The sequence below is a fragment of the Hypanus sabinus genome, chromosome 13, assembly GCF_030144855.1.
Source record: "Hypanus sabinus isolate sHypSab1 chromosome 13, sHypSab1.hap1, whole genome shotgun sequence".
NCBI lineage: Eukaryota > Metazoa > Chordata > Chondrichthyes > Myliobatiformes > Dasyatidae > Hypanus > Hypanus sabinus.
Window position 1 is genome coordinate 65,485,557 of NC_082718.1, and position 20,260 is coordinate 65,505,816.

Sequence of the window (20,260 nt, forward strand, 5' to 3'; positions counted from 1 at the left end):
CTCTTCCTTAATATCTACATGTTCCTTTCTTTTTCAATATTTTTATTGAATTTCATATATAAAGAAAACATAACATAATAATGAATAGGTTATAAATGCATAAGACTTGAAATTGAATTAATAGTAGGATAACAATATCCTATTAAAATATCAACAGAAAAACATAGTACATTAGCAATCAAGTCTATAATAATTATATGAAAAAAATAAGAATAATCGTCAAAAGAAAAAGAAAAAATTATAAAAATACAAGCAAAAAGTATATATTAAGAAAAAAAATACTAAACTAAACTAACATGGGCAATAATAACAGTTTATTTGTATATGATAGTGCCAGAAACTCCGGAACTCCATACCAGAACAAGAATAGACAGAGAGAAGGTCTGGGAGAGGTCAAATTAATTCATATGAAAATGTCGAATGAACGGTCCCCAAGTTTCTTCAAATTTAACTGATGAGTCAAAAATAGTGCTTCTAATTTCTTCCAAGCTCAGATAAGAAATAGTTTGAGAGAGCCACTGAAATGTGGTAGGAGGATTTACTTCTTTCCAATTTTGCAATATAGACCTTCTGGCCATTAATGTTACAAAAGCAATCATTCGTCTAATTGAAGGGGGAAACTGATTACCATCCTCATTTGGTATACCAAAAATTGCAGTAATAAAATGAGGTTGTAAATCGATATTCCAAATTGAGGAAATGGTAGCAAATATGTCCTTCCAATAATTATATAAGGTGGGACATGACCAAAACATATGGGTCAATGAAGCCTCATCTGAATGACATCTGTCACATTGAGGGTTAATATGAGAGTAGAATCGAGCAAGTTTATCTTTAGACATATGAGCTCTATGTACAATTTTAAATTGTATTAAAGCATGTTTAGCACATATAGAAGAATTAACCATTTGTAAAATTTTTTCCCATTTTTCTATTGATATATTATATTGAAGTTCTTTTTCCCATTCTTGTTTAATTCTACCTGATATTTCTGGTTGTATCTTCATAATCATATTATAAATAAAAGCCACTAATCCCTTCTGATAGGGATTTAAGGTAAAAATCATACCTAAAAAGTCCATTGAAGTTGAATTGGGGAAGGATGGTAGAATTTTATGTAAAAAAAATTCTAATTTGTAGATATCTAAAAAAAGTTAGATTTGGGTAACTCAAATTTGTTGGAAAGTTGGTCGAAAGACATCAAACTACCTTCAAAGAAGAGATCACGAAAGCATTTTATACCTTTCCTTTTCCATATGCTAAAAGCTTGATCTGTCAAAGAAGGTTTGAAAAAAAAATTAAGTAAAATAGGGCTATCAAGAACAAAGTTTTTCAGAGTAAAAAATTTACGAAATTGAAACCAAATTTGTAATGTATGTTTGACAACAGGGTTGGATATCTGTTTATTGAATTTAACTAAATCGGCAGAAAGAGAAGAACCCAGAACGGAGAATAGAGAATATCCCTGTGCCTCATTGCATTCTAAATTTACCCACTGTGGGCACAATGGTGAATCCAAATCTGATTTCCAATAAATTAAGTTACGAATATTATTTGCCCAATAGTAAAATCTAAAGTTAGGTAGAGCTAAACCACCATCTTTTTTAGATTTTTGAGTCAATGTTATCAAAAAAAGATTTGGGAATAAAAATTGGTAAAGCTTGAAATAAATATAAAAATTTCGGTAGAATCATCATTTTAATAGCATTAATCCGACCAACTAATGATAAGGATAAGGGAGACCATCTTGTAGTAAGTTGTTGAATTTGATAAAGCATAGGTAAAAAATTCAATGTAAATAAATCTTTATATTTCTTGGTAATTTTTATACCTAAATAGATAAAGTTATCATCAACAACTTTAAATGGTATCCTTTCATTCAATAAAGTTTGCGCGTTTAAAGGGAATAAATCACTCTTATCCAAGTTTAGTTTATAACCAGAAAAACTACAAAATTGAGCCAACAAGGATAAAATAGAGGGAATAGACCTGTCAGGATCAGAAATATATAACAACAAGTCATCAGCATAAAGTGATAACTTGTATAATTTCTCATTGCGGGTAATACCAAAAATATTAGGAGATTCACGAATAGCAATGGCTAAAGGTTCTAATGCAATATTAAACAATAGAGGACTTAAGGGACAACCTTGTCTCGTACCACGAGATAATTGAAAAAAAGAAGATCTGTAATTATTTGTAAGAACAGAAGCAGCAGGTTTATGATATATTAGTTTAATCCATGATATAAAATTAGGACTAAAATTAAAATATCTCAAAGTATACCCATTCAACTCTATCAAAAGCTTTTTCAGCATCTAGTGAAATAACACATTCTGGAATTGTGGGTGATGAAGTATAAATTATATTAATCAATTTTCTAATATTAAAAAAGGAATACCGATTCCTAATAAAACCAGTTTGGTCTTCTGAAATAATCTGTGATAATACCTTTTCTAACCTAATAGCTAAAATTTTTGTAAGAATCTTAGAGTCTACATTTAATAGTGATATAGGGCGAAAAGATGCACATAAAGTGGGATCCTTATCTTTTTTAAGAATTAGATAGCAGCTTCATAAAAAGACTGAGGTAATCTCTTCTTAACAAATGCATCATTAAAAATTTCACATAACCAAGGGGAAAGCAAAGAAGAAAAAGTTTTAAAAAAAAGTTCTATAATATAACCATCAAGACCAGGAGCTTTCCCTGAATTCATTGATGAGATGGCCTCTCCTATTTCGGCCAAAGAGATACGAGCATCAAACAAGCTACGATCTTCATCTGTCAGTTTGGGAATATTCAAATTGTTAAAAAAGTTATCCATCATGGACAGATCGCCATCAAATTCTGATATAAAGATTTATAAAAATCTTGAAAAGTGTTATTGATTTCTTTACGATCAGTAGTCAGATTGCCGTCTTGTTTACGAATTTTAATAATTTGTCACTTAGTCGAGATAGCTTTTAATTGGTTAGCTAACAATTTGCCAGTTCGATCACTATGGATATAAAATTGAGCCCTGGTCCTAATTAATTGATTCTCAATTGAAGAAGATAATAATAAGCTATGCTCCATTTGAAGCTCAACTCTCTTCTTATAAAGTTCTTTGGTTGGAGTCACGGAATAAATCTTATCAATTTCTTTAATTTTATCCACTAATAAAGCGATATCTAAATATCTTTGTTTTCTTTTACCGACGGAATATGAGATAATTTGTCCACGGATAAAAGCCTTAAAAGAGTCCCAAAGTATTCCTCTGTCAATCTCTTCTGTATAGTTTGTTGAGAAAAACAAGTCAATTTGCTGTTTTATGTAGGTGATGAATTCTGGATCTTGAAGCAAAGTAGCGTTAAATCTCCAAGATCTAGTATTATTAGAAAAGTCCGAAATCTTGATAGATAACTTCAAAGGTGCATGATCCGAAATAGCAATAGAATCATATTTACAATCAATAACATCTGTTAATAAACGATGATCAATAAGGAAATAATCAATTCTAGAATAACTGTGATATACATGTGAAAAAAATGAAAATTCGTTATCTTTAGGGTTCAAAAACCGCCATATTTCAGTAATTCCCGAATCAACCATAAAAGAATTAATAAGTAAGGCTGATCTATTCGGAAAAATTCGAATAGGTTTAGATCTATCCATTGAAGGATTCAAACAACAATTGAAATCACCCATTATCAACATATATTCATTTAGATTAGGAAGGGAAGTAAATAAACGTTTAAAGAATTCAGGGCAGTCAAAGTTTGGAGCATAAATATTAACTAGAACCACTTTTCGATTAAAAAGTGAACCAGTTATCAACAAATAACCCTGTGGATCAGAAATAATTTCATGATGTGTAAACGAAATTGAGGGGTCTGTAAAAATAGACACACCCCTAATTTTGGCGGTACAATTTGAGTGAAATTGTTGACCCTTCCAGAACCTAAAAAAGCGTTGATTATCCTCCCTCCTAATATGGGTCTCCTGTGCAAAAATAATATTAGCATTTAGTCTATGGAATACTTTAAATATTTTTTTACGTTTAATCGGATGATTTAAACCATTAGTATTCCAGGAGATAAAGTTAATAGACTTATCCATCATGCCAATATTAGTTGTATATATTATAAAAGGTTAAAAAGACACATAACCCATAATTCAGGAAGAAGGAAAAATGATTCAGGAGCAACCGGAGAACATGACACCTCAACAATATTAATAATTTAAAGTCAGCCCATAAACTAAAAGCAAAAAAATAAAAAGCAAAAGCGTGAAAGAAGATCCCTACCCCTTCCCCCAACCCCACAGCAAAAAGCCAAGCGGCAGGCACACAAACTAACACTAATATTAGCCCCATTTTCAAGATGGCGACTTCATGAAAAGAAAGAAAAGAGAAACTATATAACACCCAGATATAAATACAGGGTTGTAAACAGAAAGAATATATATCAATCAAAATGAAAAAATAATATAAAAAAGCAAAAAATCATTAATTAAAAAAAAGGATAACCATTGAAGTTTAAAATAGTGTAATATGCCTTTAAAAAAAAATTCCATATTCAAATATAAGGAAATGACGTTTCAAAAACAAAGACTTATGGGAAGAAGAAGCAACATTTTGAAAGGACCATATTACAAAATATAGATGTAAATTCACCAATCTTTTCTTTAAAAAAAAGGTTATCAAAATAGAATTAAAAAAGGGTTCAATAACCACTACAATATATATATATAAAAAAAAGGTTCAAAAATTCAAAACATTCGTCCCATTCTCAAATACAGGCAAATAAACGCTTACGGAAAGCAAAGTCTTATGGGAAGAAGAAACAACATCTTAAAAAATAAATCCTTATTCCAAAGTCTTAACATGTATATCTAATCCAGAGGGAAAAAAAAATTAATTAAGAAAAAAGACATTATAGTAAAGTTAAAAAAAAATATGTAAATCATGATAATAAAAAAAAAACCAGGTCTACAGACCAAAATAAAAAGCTATACCGCAGCTTCATAAGTTAAAGCCTAAAAGCGGAATGGCGTCTTCTCTCCAAAAGTTCTTCTTCATAACACATAGTTCAAGTTGGACTAGAAGAGCGATATTCTTCAACGAATTTCTTCGCTTCTTCCGGAGTATTAAAGAAACGCTGACTGTTGTCGCTCAACGTAATTCTGAGATTCGCTGGATATCTTAAAGCTTGTTTAAGTCCAATCGAATGAACCTCCACCATCACCGGTTTAAAAGCGATTCTCGCCCTCATTACCTCGAATGAATAGTCCTCCACAATACGAAAGTTGTTGCTTCTGTGAGAAATCATACCTTTCTGACGAGCTAATCGAATTAAAAGCTCTTTCTCCCGAGGATAATGGAGACGGACAATCACAGCTCGTGGCTTGTCTTTCGCAGCCGAAAATCTCGAAACTCTGTGGGCACGATCAATAGTAGGTTTAACCCGCAAAGCGGCCTCGCCAAAAATTTCCCACAATAATTTAGAGAAATATTCAGTTAAGTCACCAGACTCGAGATTTTCGGGAAATCCAATAATACGCAAATTCTGTCTGCGAGACCGGTTTTCAAGATCGGTGATTTTAAACTTATACTGCTCCACTATTTTAGCGGTCGACTGTACCTTCTCCTCCAAGTTTCGATTGTACATATTTTTTCACAAATTATCTTGTCAAGAGCGCAAACTTTTCTTCATGGCGTTCAATATCTGCTGCCTGCGATTGAAGCTTGATATCAAATGATTTAACAACTTCTTCAAGCTCCGACATTTTCGCAGTAAGTTTGTTTTCCAGACTTGCAAGTTTAGTATCCAGTTCAGTATCCAGAAGACTGGAGATTGCATCAAGAGTTACAGGGTCTTTAGACGATTTCTTAGGTACAGACATTTTAAGTTTGAAAAAATTAAATCCAGTGTTATTTTTAAAAAGAGAAATAAATCGTAAATATCAACCCATGTAATTAAGTACAAAAAGATTTGATTAAAGGGTGATTATAGCTTAAAAAATGAAGAGCGCCTAAAAGGCAGATGTCTACGTCGCCATCTTGAAACTCCACCCCTTGTGGTTCAATATCTACATGTTCAAGCTTTTCAGTCCACTGTAAGTCATCCCTGCAATCGCCATGATCCTTTTCTGTAGTGAATATTGAAGCAAAGTACTCACTAAGTACCTCTGCTACCTCCCCTGGTTCCATACATGCTTCCCCACTGTCACACTTGCTTGGTCCTGTTCTCTCACGTCTTATCCTCTTACTCTTCACATATTTGTAGACTGCCTTGGGATTTTCGATGTTTCTAATTGCAACGTTGGCATTTATTTCAAGGGGAATAGAATAGAAAAGCAAGGAGATAATGCGAGGCTTTATAAAACACACTTGGAGTATTGTCAACAGTTTGGACCCCATATCAGAAAGGATGTGTTGTCACTGGAGGAGGTTAATGAGAATGATTCTGGGAACAAAGGGCTTAACTTAGAGGAGCGATTGGCAGCTTTGGACCTGTACTCACTGGAATTTAGAAGAATGTGGGGGGATCTCGTTGAAACCTACCAAATGTTGAAAGGACTAGATGGGGTGGATGTGGAGAGGATGTTTTCTATGGTGGTGGTATCCCCAACTAGAGGGCACAGCCTCAAAATTGAGGGGCGACCTTTAGAATGGAAGTAATTTTTTTTTAAGCCAGGGAATAGTGAATCTGTGGAATGCTCTGCCACAGACAGCTATGGAGCCAAGACCACAGGTATATTTAAGGTGGTGTAAGACCAGTTCAGAAGCAGGTGAAAACCTGGCCAGCAGGAGCCATCTCAGCTCTTCAAGACTGCTTTGAGCACACTGACTGGCACATGTTCAGGGAGGCTGCCGACTACCAATTTAGAGAAGTACACAGCATCAGTGACCAGCTACATCAGCAAGTGCATTGATGATGTTACTCTGTCCAAGACTATCAATATACACGCTAACCAGAAGCCATGGTGCGTGCGCTGCTGAGGTCCCGCGACTCCACCTTCCGTGCAGGCGACAAGGCAGCTCTAACAACAGCAAGGGCCAAACTGTCCTGAGCCATCAGAGGGGCAAAGCGTGCACATGCCTAGCTAATCCACAGCCACTTCCAGGACAGCAGCAACATGAGGCACATGTGGAAGGGTATCCAGGACATCACCAATTACAAGACAACATCACCTGACTCTGCAGGTGATGCCTCCCTCCCAGATGCGCTGAATAACTTCTACGCCTGGTTTGAGGCAGAAAATGATATGGCGGCGAGTAAGTCCACCCCTCCTACAAATGACCAGGTGCTGTGTCTCACTGTGGCTGACGTGAGAAGAACCCTGTGCAGGTTCAACCCACGGAAGGCTGCTGGACCAGAGAACATCCCTGGTAGAATGCTCAGAGGATGTGCAGACCAGCTAGCAGATGTTCTCACCGACATCTTCAACATCTCCCTGAGCAGCCCCACCGTTCCAACGTGCTTCAAGGCAGCCACCATCGTCCCCATGCTGAAGAAGTCTTCAGTGTCCTCCCTAAATGACTACCGTCCCGTTGCACTTACATCCATCATCATGAAGTGTTTCGAGAGGCTTGTCATGAGGCATATCAAGACCCTGCTGCCCCCCTCACTGGACCCCCTGCAGTTTGCGTACCGTCCCAACCGCTCAACAGATGACGCCATTGCCACCACCCTCCACCTGGCCCTAACCCGCATGGACAAAAAGGACACACATGTTTGGATACTGTTCATAGACTTCAGTTCAGCATTCAAAGCAATCATCCCTCAGAAACTGACGGGAAAGCTGAGCCTACTGGGCCTGAACACCTACCTCTGCAACTGGATCCTAGACTTCCTGACTGGGAGTCCTGTCAGTCCAGATCGGCAGCATCATCTCCAACACCATCACACTGAGCACAGGGGCTCCCCAGGGCTGAGTGCTCAGTCCACTGCTGTTCACTCTGCTGACCCACGACTGTGCTGCAACACACAGCTCAAACCATATCCTCAAGCTCGCCGATGACACGACCGTGGTGAGTCTCATCAGCAAGAACGACGAGTCAGCTTACGGAGAGGAGGTGCAGCGGCTAACAGACTGGTGCAGATCCAACAACCTGTCTCTTAATGTGAACAAAACAAGAGAGACAGTTGTTGACTTTAGGAGGGCACAGAGCGACCACTCCTTGCTGAACATCGACAGCTCCTTGGTAGAGATCGTAAAGAGCACCAAATTTCTTGTTCACCTTACGGAGAATCTCACCTGGTCCCTCAATACCAGCTCCATAGCAAAGAAAGCCCAGCAGCATCTCTACTTTCTGTGAAGGCTGAGGAAAGTCCATCTCCCACCCCGTATCCTGAGCAGCTGCATCACTGCCTGGTTCAGAAATTGCACGATCTTGGATCGCAAAACCCTGCAGCGGATAGTGAGGTCAGCTGCAAAGATCATCGGGGTCTCTCTTCCTGCCATCACGGACACACGCTACATGCCGCAAAGCAAACAGAATTATGAAGGACCCCACGCACCCCTCATACAATCTCTTCTCCCTCCTGCCGTCTGGGAAAAGGCTCCAAAGCATTTTGGGCTCTCTTAGCCAGACTATGTCCCAAGCTATCAGACTTCTCAATACCCGAAGCCTGGACTGACACTTTGCCCTATTGTCCTGTTTATTATTTATTGTAATGCCTGCACTGTTTTTGTGCACTTTATGTAGGTCTGTAGTCTAGTGTAGCTTTCTCTGTTTTTTTTAACATAGTTCAGTCTAGTTTTTGTACTGTGTCATGTAACACCATGGTCCTGAAAAACGATTTCTCATTTTTATTATGTACTGTATCAGCAGTTATGGTCGAAATGACAATAAAAGTGACTTGACTTTGTTGATAGTTTCCTGATCGGCCATGACATCAAAGGATCTGGCAAAAAGGTGTATGGGGTTAAGTGGGATCCTGGATCAGCCATGATGGAATGGGGAGAGCAGACTCGATGGGTTGAATGGCCTAATTCAGCTCCTATGTCTTATGGTTTGTGGTTTAATATTCACCATTACCTTCAATTTTCAATTCTCATGATAGATCTTTGGTTGTTTCATGATCGGCATACCATTAAACAGCATATGTTCACTCCGACGCTGATGAATCTATTCTTTGTGTATAGAATTGAGATTTTCATTTTTATGCAGCATTTTTCTTCTACTTGTTAATTTTTGTTTACTATACAAGTTTATATTGCTTCCTGAGCACTACCTACCCTTCTGGCTATCTTTGTATCATCCGCAAACTTTGCCACAAGCCATTCGAAGTAAAACTATCTGATGCACAGAGTGCTGCACATTGCCTGGGAACCTTCCCAATGCCAGATGGAATCTTCCATTTGTGATGTGTTGTCAGCACTCAAGAAAATTTTGGAGGCTTTCAGATTTTGGAATTTCAGATAAGTGGTACTCAAAACAGTACTTGAGTTAAAATGTACTGTACATTGGGTTGGGGGGGGGGGAACAAAGAAGCACAGATAGTATAATAAATTCAGTCTGTATAAATGTAATTTATTCTAACTAATATTAGTGCAGTTCCAGTTTACTGTTCCAATTTCTTCTGCTCTTATTCATATGGCTAATCTTGTACCAAACATTACTAGAAATTGTCTTTGTGGATGTTCAGTAACCTTAAAGAATAATGCCTGATGGCTGCACATTTTTAAATTACTGGTTTGCAAGAATAAAAAGCTCAGATACAATTTTCTTTGCAGGTTTAGGCGTTTCACCAGAGCTGAACACCCTATTTTCCACAAGGACTAATCCAATGGGTTCCTGTGCAAAGGAAGACTTGCACTCGAGTTCCCTGCATGGCCTTTCATCTCTATCCCCTGTGAAAGAACAGAATCAGTGTCGTGAGAAGGCTTCCCTACTCAGCCAAATCCAGAGTGGGAGGCAATACTTGAAAGAGCCAATTGGACAGGTATTTCAAAGCCTATACCTGCAACATTTATTTGTGGAGAAGGAAATGTGATTAATATTTGAGTTGATGACTTTACCCAGAACTGGAAAGAGTTGCAAATGAACGACTAAGATATGTAATGGAGAGTAGAAGGTCAAGGTCTATGTTGGGTATATGTCTGATGTCAGAATCATGTTTAATATCACTGGCATATATTGTGAAATGTTAACTTGGATGTGATTAAATGACTGAAGGAGTGATGGTGCAGAATGAAGGAGTGGGGAAAATGATTAGTAGAAAGCAAAAGGTTGGTCAAAGAAGATGTTAGTGGTAGTATAATATCTACAATTGTCTTCGTTTAACGTGGAGAGGCTGAGCTACTACACAGTCCTTGGCAGGTCGTGGACAGGGTCCAGTGGCCTACCATACAAGACAGTTGGTTACACTTCACTGCTGGAACCTCTCTTACTGTTCTGATGTGTCATTATCTTCTGTGAGCTCCACTGTTGATCCCTTAGTTTGCATGTAGTGCTCTCTGCTTGTGCTAATTTTGCTGTGCGCAGAGCTTCCATTGATACCTAGTCACTAATATCTAGTATTTTCAAGTGAGCTGATTTTTTTAATCCTTGGACCATCATTTTCTTACAGTTGAAAGTAATGAAGAATTTACACTTTTTTTTTGTCTTTAATAATACATGAATCCTGAATTTCTGCAGGGAACTGACATGGGGATCACAAAGTTAAAATTAGAGCAAAATGGCCAGACGGAAAACAAGAGGTTTGATCAGGTAGGTGTTGATTAGGTAATGTATGCTTTCAAACATGAATTTGTTTTGATTGTCAAAGAGACTGTTGAGGTAATATTGGAAAATTAGGTTATTAAGCAATTTAGTTTTACTTATATATAAAAAAAAATGGAAAATTGTGCCTGAAAACCTCGAGTGTATGTAAAGGAAATATACTTTTGTTGTAACAAGGAAGAGGTGAACTAAAGATTAGGGTTCAGTGATGGCATCTTATTGGTTCCAGATTGGCAATTCTGTGCAATACTGAGGGGATGCTTCATTGCTTGAGGCCCAACTTTGATGAAAATCAGCTATTGTTAGCAGTGTAATACACTCTTTTCTAAGGTGCTTTAGATCGGGGGTTCCCAACCTGGGGTCCATGGACCCCTCAGTAAATGTTATAACAAAAGGTTGGGAACCCTCTGCTTTGCCTCTTCTCCAATAGTTTCCCTACCAATAGCATGAGACTCACCAGTCTAAACTTCCCAGGATTATCCCTATTTCCTTTCTTGAGTAAGGGAACTTGCCTTTGTCTACAGGTGACACAAAGATCTTGGTCAAGGCTGCAGCAATCTCATCTCTTGCCTCTCTCAATAATCTGGGATATATCTTGTCAGGCCCAGGGGACTTGTCCTTAATGTGCTTTAAGGGACACAACACCACCTCTATTTATCTCGAGATGGTTTCTGCAGAGTGAAACTCTTTAAGCCATATTTTTTTTTAAATCTGTCACCTAGTTTACCTTGAAGCAACACATTAGCCAATTGACTTTTGCAAGTTAATGTTTTTAATTGAAAGTCACTATTAATTTTCAGAAACTTTATCTGATAAAACCACATCTTATCTGGATTATTTAAGCTCATGCTGCACTTCAGATAATGTCCTTAAAAACAGATGTCCAGCTGTAAATTTAGATCATGGTCAGTTCAAGAACTGTCTATTTAGAATGAACATCTCCAGAAGTGATGGCATTATTTATGAGAAGTTAGAGAGATGAACCTGGAATTAGCCACCTTGTCAGTCTAATATGCCAATTTTTGGTATCTGTTCCCTCTCAACACTTGAGAGAGGGAACTTATTGGAGAGAAGTAGCTTAAATTTGGAAAGAATTTAAATACATGCCAAGTGAATTGTTTGAGGAAGTGCTGGATAGATCTGTGGATGCATGCAGTATAATGTGCATGGACAGTGAAGATCAGGGCGGTTTAATATATTTCCAGAGCTGCCTCTGCATAGTGAATCCAGTAAAATATATTGAACGGAGCTTGTAATGCAATATAATGTTCTGTTTCTGTTTAGTATTCCTAGTTGGCAGATATAAAATATTTTCAGCAAATTTAAAAAAAAATCCCTCTAAGTTTTCATTACTAATTTATTAATGGCTTCATTTTGTCTGTAAAGTTAAACTCTCCCATAACTGAGTCTGGAATCTTGGAGACGCCTCTAACATCCTCCATGGTGAAAACACCTGAATTATGGGAAAGAAAAGGAAGAGAGTATCAGTTTACCCAGGAATCCATTAAGCACAATTCTGCTATACCTGGTGGGTATTGTACTGCTCAAATTTGAGTTGCTGTTATACTATGATTACTGGAAAGTTCATTGAACAATTGCACGTACATAGGTGATTATATAAAAATACAAGCAAGCATAGAAAATTAAATGACAAAGAAATTAATAATTCTACACCCCAAACCAATTCCTTATTTAACTTCCCAAAATGCAACATTTCACACTTAGCCAAATTAAATTCCATTTGCCATTCAGTTACTGAGCTATCAAGATTCCTCTAAATCTGATAACCATCTAGGACCTGCATCTCCAAGTTCAAAGTAAATTTATAATCAAAGTACATATGTGTCACCATATACACCATGAGATTCATTTTCTTGCTGGCACTCAGTAAATACAAGAAACACAATAGAAGCAGTAAAAGACTGCACCTAACAGCTTGAAAAAACAATCAATATGCAAATACAACAAACTACAAATACAAAAAGAAAGAAAAATAAAGAATAACAATAATAAGCAATGAATATTGAGAACATATGATGATGAGTCCTTGAAAGTAAGTCCATATGTTGTGAGAACATTTCATTGATGGGGTGAGTGAAGTTATCCCTGCTGGTGCAAGAGCCTGATGTTAATAACTATGCCTGAACTTGGTGGTGTGGGCCTGAGGCTCCTGTACCACCTCCCTGATGGCAGAAGAGAGCATGGTCTGGATGGTGGATGCTGCTTTCCTGCGACAGCACTCTGTAGATGTGCTCAATAGTGGTGAGGGCTTTGCTGGGCAGTATCCACTCTTCCTGTAGGTTCAAGGGCATTGGTTCCATACTAGGTCATGATGCAGCCAGTCGATATACTCTCCAGCGCACATCTATAGAAGTTTGTCATAGTTTTAGATGACATGACGAACATTTACAGGCAGTCCCCGGGTTACGAACGAGTTCCGTTCCTGAGTCCGTCTGTAAGTTGGATTTGTACGTAAGTCGGAACAAGTAAATCCAGTATTATTTAGCGTCTGTTAGTCGAATGTTTCTCTTAGTATATAGTATGTATTTTACCTTTCTATGCATATAAAACACTTAGGAAACGTATGTATTCCTATAATTAAACCATTGTGTTCAGTAATAATTGTAGCTTTCATCGGGGCAGGGCCTTTCATATGCTCTTATTCTCACTTTATCCTTTAAAATTGTTCTGATTGTTGACCGACTGTAGCCTAACGCTTTACCAATGACATTTCACCTCTTATAAACCATATAACAATTACAGCACTGAAACAGGCCATCTCGGCCCTTCTAGTCCATGCCGAACACTTACTCTCACCTAGTCCTACCAACTTGCACTCAGCCCATAACCCTCCATTCCTTTCCTGTTTATATACCTATCCAATTTTTTTTTAAATGACAATATCGAACCTGCCTCTACCACTTCTACTGGAAGCTCGTTCCACACAGTTACCACTCTGAGTAAAGAAGTTCCCCCTTGTGTTACCCCTAAACTTTTTCCCTGTAACTCTCAACTCATGTCCTCTTGTTTGAATCTCCCCTACTCTCAATGGAAAAAGCCTATCCACTTCAACTCTATCTATCCTCCTCATAATTATAAATACCTCTATCAAGTCCCCCCTCAACCTTCTATGCACCAAATAAAGACCTAACTTGTTCAAAGTCCGTTAATGCCCCTCATCCCCTTCTTACCCCATCCCTGACATATTTAGTTGTTTGTTTCTTTCTCTCTCTCTGCCCATTACTCTGCCTGTTCTCCATCTCCCTTTAGTGCTCCCCCTCCCCTTTTCTTTCTCCCGAGGCCTCCCGTCCCATGATCCTTTCCCTTCTCCAGATCTGTATCACTTTTGCCGATCACCTTTCCAGCTCTTAGCTTCATCCCACCCCTTCTGGTCTTCTCCTTTCATTTTGCATTTCCCCTCCCCCCACTGCTTTCAAATCTCTTAGTATCTTTCCTTTCACTTAGTCCTGACGAAGGGTCTCGGCCTGAAACATCGACAGTGCTTCTCCTTAAAGATGCTGCCTGGCCTGCTGTGTTCCACTAGCATTTTGTGTGTGTTGTTCAACCTTTCTCTGTAACTTAGGTGCTGAAACCCAGCTAACATTCTAGTAAAACTTCTCTGTACTCTCTCTATTTTGTTGACATCTTTCCTATAATTCGGTGACCAGAACTGTACACAATACTCCAAATTTGGCCTCACCAATGCCTTGTACAATTTTAACATTGCGTCCCAACTCCTATACTCAATGCTCTGATTTATAAAGGCCAGCATACCAAAAGCTTTCTTCACCACCCTATCCACATGAGATTCCACCTTCAGGGAACTATGCACCATTATTCCTAGATCACTCTATTCTACTGCATTCCTCAATGCCCTACCATTTACCATGTATGTCCTGTTTTTATTATTCCTACCAAAATGTAGCACCTCACACTTATCAGCATTAAACTCCATTTGCCATCTTTCAGCCCACTCTTCTAACTGGCCTAAATCTCTTTGCAAGCTTTGAAAACCTACTTCATTATCCACAACACCACCTATCTTAGTATCATCTGCATTCTTACTAATCCAATTTACCACCCCATCATCCAGACAGTCCAAATGCTCATCATCATCCAAACGCTTTATTATTTCCACTTTATTTTCAATCGTGATCGCTTCCCGTCAATGGAACAGAAACACTGTGGGTGAAGTGTCCCGACCTCTGCCGGCTCCCGTGGTCCGCTGGGTCCTAAGGACCACCGCACTGATCATTCATTTTTCCTCAGCTAGAATTCATGGATGAACAATGAGATCCGCATTCTGCTGAGGGCCAGATTGGTGGTGTTTAGCTGTCCTTCACCTCTAATCCCCCAGAGACGACTGGCTTATGGGACCTTTGGTTTCCTCCTCCTTGAGTCAATGGTCAGCTGTTTGGTCTTGCTGACATTGAGTGAGAGGTGGTTGTTGTGGCATCACTCAGTCCAAAGAGAATGTCCTCCAAACAAGAATGAGAGATGTGGGCAACCCAGTTCCATGGTTTGGATGAGTACAGGGAGTATTTAGCAGTAAACTGGATAAAGAAGCTTGAAACTTGAATAATTTATCTCCTTCTCACCCTGTTTAGTTCCCTGCATTTGGCTGGGTGTATCTTTATTTACAAAATCCCCAATGTTAAACAAAGTAATCTCTCTTGTCTCCACGCCCATCCAAACAGAAATACTGTAATTGTTGTGCTGTATTGGTTGTTCTATGCAACCCTTTAAGCCATGAGCAAAAATTGCTACATGGGATTTCTGAATCCTGGGAAATATCGTAGCCTTGTGCAAAAAGCAGGTCAGGTGTTATTTACGTAAATTTCTTGTGACTCATTTCATTTAGTTGTGTTTTTTTTTTAAACACAAAAGTATTCAAACAATAACTGTCTCGCCTAAGAGTCCATCTGTTTCCTCTATGTTCTGGCAGGAAATTTGTGGTAGCTATTATAGACAGGGTTTAGGGAAGGGAAAGAAATTGAGAATTAGGCTGTATTCCACTTGAATTTGGTCCTTCAGTGAAACTCACAACAGTAATAAAATACAAAATCTGGAGATTCAAATGATACAATCTTAAAAACAAATTAAGATTTGACATATAAAAAATTTGCTCAATAAAGCACTTCTAATTTTCAGTAATGAGCTTTTCAATCTTCATGATTAGCCACATTCCTCCATTGTAATTTTATAAATTTCAGTGGCTTAAATTGATTGTTTTTCCTGTAGTATCACAGGAACATATGAATTATTTGGTGACACTTCACTGTTGCATGTTTTATTATTAGCAGCCTGATTACATTTGTGAAATGTATATAAATTAACCTGACTCCATAGATGCTGCATGATCTGCAGTAAGAAAGTGAGCCCCAGTCGAGCTTATAACCACATAACAACTACAGCACAGAAGCAGGCCATTTCGGCCCTTCTAGTTCGTGCCGAACGCTTAAACACACCTAGTCCCACTGGCCCACACTCAGCCCATAACCCTCCATTCCTTTCCTGTCCATATACCTGTCCAATTTTACTTGAAATGACAATACTGAACCTGCCCCTACCAAATTCCCCCTCGTGTTACCCTTAAACTTTTGCCCCCTAACTCTCAACTCATGTCCTCTTGTTTGAATCTCCCCTACTCTCAATGGAAAAAGCCTGTCCACGTCAACTCTATTTATCCCCCTCATAATTTTAAATACCTCTATCAAGTCCCCCTCAACTTTCTACGCTCCAAAGAATAAAGACCATATTATCAAATGCTCAAGTTGTGGAGAGAAAGCACCAGGTTCATCACCTTCTCAAAGACAAAGGTGAAAAGAACTCTTAGCTGTAAATGACATCTGGACCTCCCAAATATTTGCAGTGTGTAGTCGTCCTGCAGTTTTGAAAATGCAGAAGCAAATTTTACATACATTGAGCTCCCCCTATTGGCAATGTGTTAATGACTATAAAGCTGACTGATAAAATGTTGGTTAAATAATGAATATATTGGTCAGGACACAGATCCACAGGAGACTTAGAATGTCAACTTGGGATTCTTAATATAATCTGATCGAGAATGATGCCTCAGTTTAATAGCTTGTTTTAGAGATTGAATTGCTGAGATTTCAAATCTCTTTTGGTACTCTGCTGCTAATTGGCCTAGATTTTTTTTGTATTTGAGACTCTGGAGTAGAACTTCAACTCAGCCTTGTAGCTTAGGCAAAACTGTTGCCAATTTGATTGTGGCTGCAGAAAGGGAGTTGCCTTTTAGGAAGGAAATGTCTTGTCATATGTCACAAAGGATATAAACACTGATGGTGAGTGAACCTGTGCAGTGAGATCAGTCCTGTTGTGACTCAGATCACTTCATGAAGATGAAAATTCTATTAATAACAAATGCAGTAATATAGAATGTATTGTCAAGCAACAATTAGAAGAAGCATACTGTTTTCACACAAAATTACTTCAGAGTAAAACTCCAATAATTTGCTGTATGTTTTTTTAGAACTGATGTTTTCAGCATCTGACTCACAGGGTCCTTGCTACCTACAAAATAGTTAAACAGTTTTACTGTATTTGATATTCTCAAACAGATGAAACTGTACCTTCCACAACTCAAACTATGGTCTATCAATAAAGTAAGTGTTTTAAATATGGTGGAACTGACTCTTGGGTTGTGGTATTTCTAATGATGTCTGCTGTCACAGCTGGAAGTGTTTAATTACCAGAGATGAGACTACAGATGCTGAACTCTGGAGTAAAATAAAAATTAGCTACTGAAGGAACTCAACAGGTCAGACAGCATCTTGTGGAGGGGCAGTATCTCAACACAATGTTGACTGTCCATTTTCCTGCACAGATACTGCCTAACCTGAGTTTCTTCAGCAGTACTTCTGTTAACTGTGGTCACTCAGCTTCATTGATTCCCATCTGCATTTAATTATTACCAGGATAACATGTTTTAAAAGGATGCCTGCGCTATCTCATGCAAAGTTGCTGCTAGACCAGCTGAAAATTTATAAATAATTCCTTAAATAGTGTGTTTATGTGCATGTAGATGGACTTGTGAATCTGAACTAATGTTGCAGACATTCTGGTGGTGTCAATAATTATTCACAAAGATTTTATTTATTTGCCATATTATAGTAAGGTTCTGAATTAGCAATCAATTCAGTCCTCATTTTAAGACCATACAAGTTAATTTTTAGATTGAGTTTTAGATTCCATGTTTTCACTGCTAATTGAATTGTTTTGCTGTAATTATAGCAGATCACCTGGCAATTCTTTTGTATTCCTTTACTGGTATGTGAGCATTACTATTGAAACGGACATTTGTTGCCCATGCGTATCAGCATTTAGAGGCTGATGAACCACTGCCTTCTGCAGTGCCTCTGGAACTTGGTGTAAGAATTAGGCTTGGCAGTGATGAGGGGTCAATAATAGATTTTCAAATCAGAAAAATCCACCAGTGGTTTTGTTATCATGTGTGCTATTCTTGGTGAGTGTATATTGGGCAGTACTTAGCCAGATTGGACCTGCCTTAGATGTTTGTGGAGAGACAACTGACGAGTTTCCATGTTGATGACCAATGAAACTAATTTTTCACAACAATATTATTGGGATATCAACCAGTTGTACCTAAATAGTATTAAGGCTGCTGGGCTGTAGTTTTAATATTTCACTTGCAAGTGCTAAGTGCACTGTTCAGATTGGTGATTATGAATGTGCTCATTTTACAGCTGTGAAAATGACTCGTGCTCCAGGAATTCCTAACGTGGCTGAAAAAATAGTGGATGCACTTGGAAATGAAGGGACTGGACAGCAGTTAACATCTGCTCAAGTTCAGTTAATCAAGACTATGATACACGAAACCTTGGAAGATTACAAGTAAGGAATAGTCATCATTTTTTAAAAAAATGAAGGATTTAATGCAACCACAAGAAAATCTGCAGATGCTGGAAATCCAAAGTGACACACACAAATATTGGAGGAACTCAGTAGGTCAGGCAGCATCTATGGAAAAGAGTAAGCAGTCAACATTTCAGGTTGAGACCCTGCTTCAGGACTGGGAGGGAAGAGGAAGATGCCTGAATGAAACAGTGGGGGGGGGGGGAGGGAGAAAAGGCAACCTTCCAATTCTCTGGTACTTTTTCTGTCCTTATTGATGATGCAAAGATTATCGCCAGAAGCTCAGCAATCTCCTCCCTCACTTCCTACAGTAGCCTGGGATATCCCATCTGGTCCTGGTGACTTATCTAACTTAATGCTTTTCAAAAGCTCCAACACCTCTTTCTTAATATCTATATGCTCAAGTGTTTCAGTCCATTAAATCGTCCCAACAATTGCCAAGTTCCTTTTCCCTGGTGAATATGGAAGCAAAATATTTATTTAGTATCTGTACTACCTCCAACTTCGTGCACACTTTTCCACTATTGTACCTGATTGGTCCTATTCTCACAGCTTATCCTCTTGCTCTTCATATACTTGTGGAATGCCTTGGGGTTTTCCTTAATCCTGCTTGTCAAGGCCTTCTCATGGCCCCATGTAGCTCTCTTAATTTCATTCTTCAGCTTCTTCCTGGCAACCTTGCAATTTTCTGGAACTCTGTCAGCACCTAGTTTCTTGAACCTTTCATAAGCTTTTCTTTTTTCTTAACTTGATTTTCCACATCCTTTGTGTACCATGGTTCTTTTACTCTACCTTCCTTTCAGTGCCCGAATGGAACAACTGAATGGTTATATGGGAGGCAGGGTTTGAGGGTCAGCACAACATTGTTGGCCGAAGGGCCTGTAATGTGCTGTACTATTCAATGCTGTATACCTATGGGGAATGCCATGTAAATGTTCTCTGAACATTTGCCACATTTCTGCCGTCCATTTCCCTGAGAACATCTGAGACACATCTTAAACCATCAGGCGAAATGCATCTTTGCAAGCTGTCTCTACTTGTCCGCCAAGTGCTCTGCCTCTTCACTTAGGTTCCTACCCCTGCAAATCTAGTTTAAACCCTCCAATAGTATTGGCAAGCCTGCCTGCCAGGATATTGGTTCCCCTTGGATTCAAGTGCAACCCGTCCCTTTTGTACAGGTCACACCTGCCCCAGAGGAGTTCCAATGATTCAGAAATCTGAATCTGAATCCCTGCCCCTGCTCCAATCCCTCAGCCATGCACTTATCTGCCACCTCTTTTTATTCCTATACCAGCTGGCAGCAATCTCGAGATTACTACCCTTGAGGTCCTGCTTCTCAGCTTCCTTCCTAACTCCCTGTATTCTGCTTTCAAATGCTTTTCTCTTTTTCTGCCTATGTTGTTGACCTCTGGCTGCTCACCCTGTCTTTTCAGGATATTGTGGGTGTGGTCAGAAACATCATGAGGCCTGGCACCTGGGAGCCAAACTACCACGTGTTTCTTTTTTGCGCTCACAGAATCACCTGTCATCCAACTATAGAAACCGTTATTACTGCTGCCATCCTTCTCTTTTTTTAGGAGTAGAGGAAGGAGGAGAGGACCCAAGGGCAGGTAGGAAGTAAAAAGTTAGAGTGGGGAATAGAGGAAGGA

General features: G+C 38.6%; 1 protein-coding gene across 4 annotated transcripts in view; it reads left to right on the forward strand.

Annotated features, from left to right (window-relative positions):
* The window catches only part of nedd1 (NEDD1 gamma-tubulin ring complex targeting factor), a 92,316-nt gene that overhangs the window by 54,350 nt on the left and 17,706 nt on the right, over positions 1–20,260 (forward strand). For all 4 annotated transcript variants that reach the window (XM_059987834.1, XM_059987833.1, XM_059987832.1 and 1 more), the window contains 4 exons: positions 9,725–9,933; positions 10,629–10,700; positions 12,099–12,240; positions 18,443–18,590. In XM_059987834.1, coding sequence (XP_059843817.1) covers positions 9,725–9,933; positions 10,629–10,700; positions 12,099–12,240; positions 18,443–18,590 — 571 coding nt within the window. The remainder of the gene's footprint in view (positions 1–9,724; positions 9,934–10,628; positions 10,701–12,098; positions 12,241–18,442; positions 18,591–20,260) is intronic.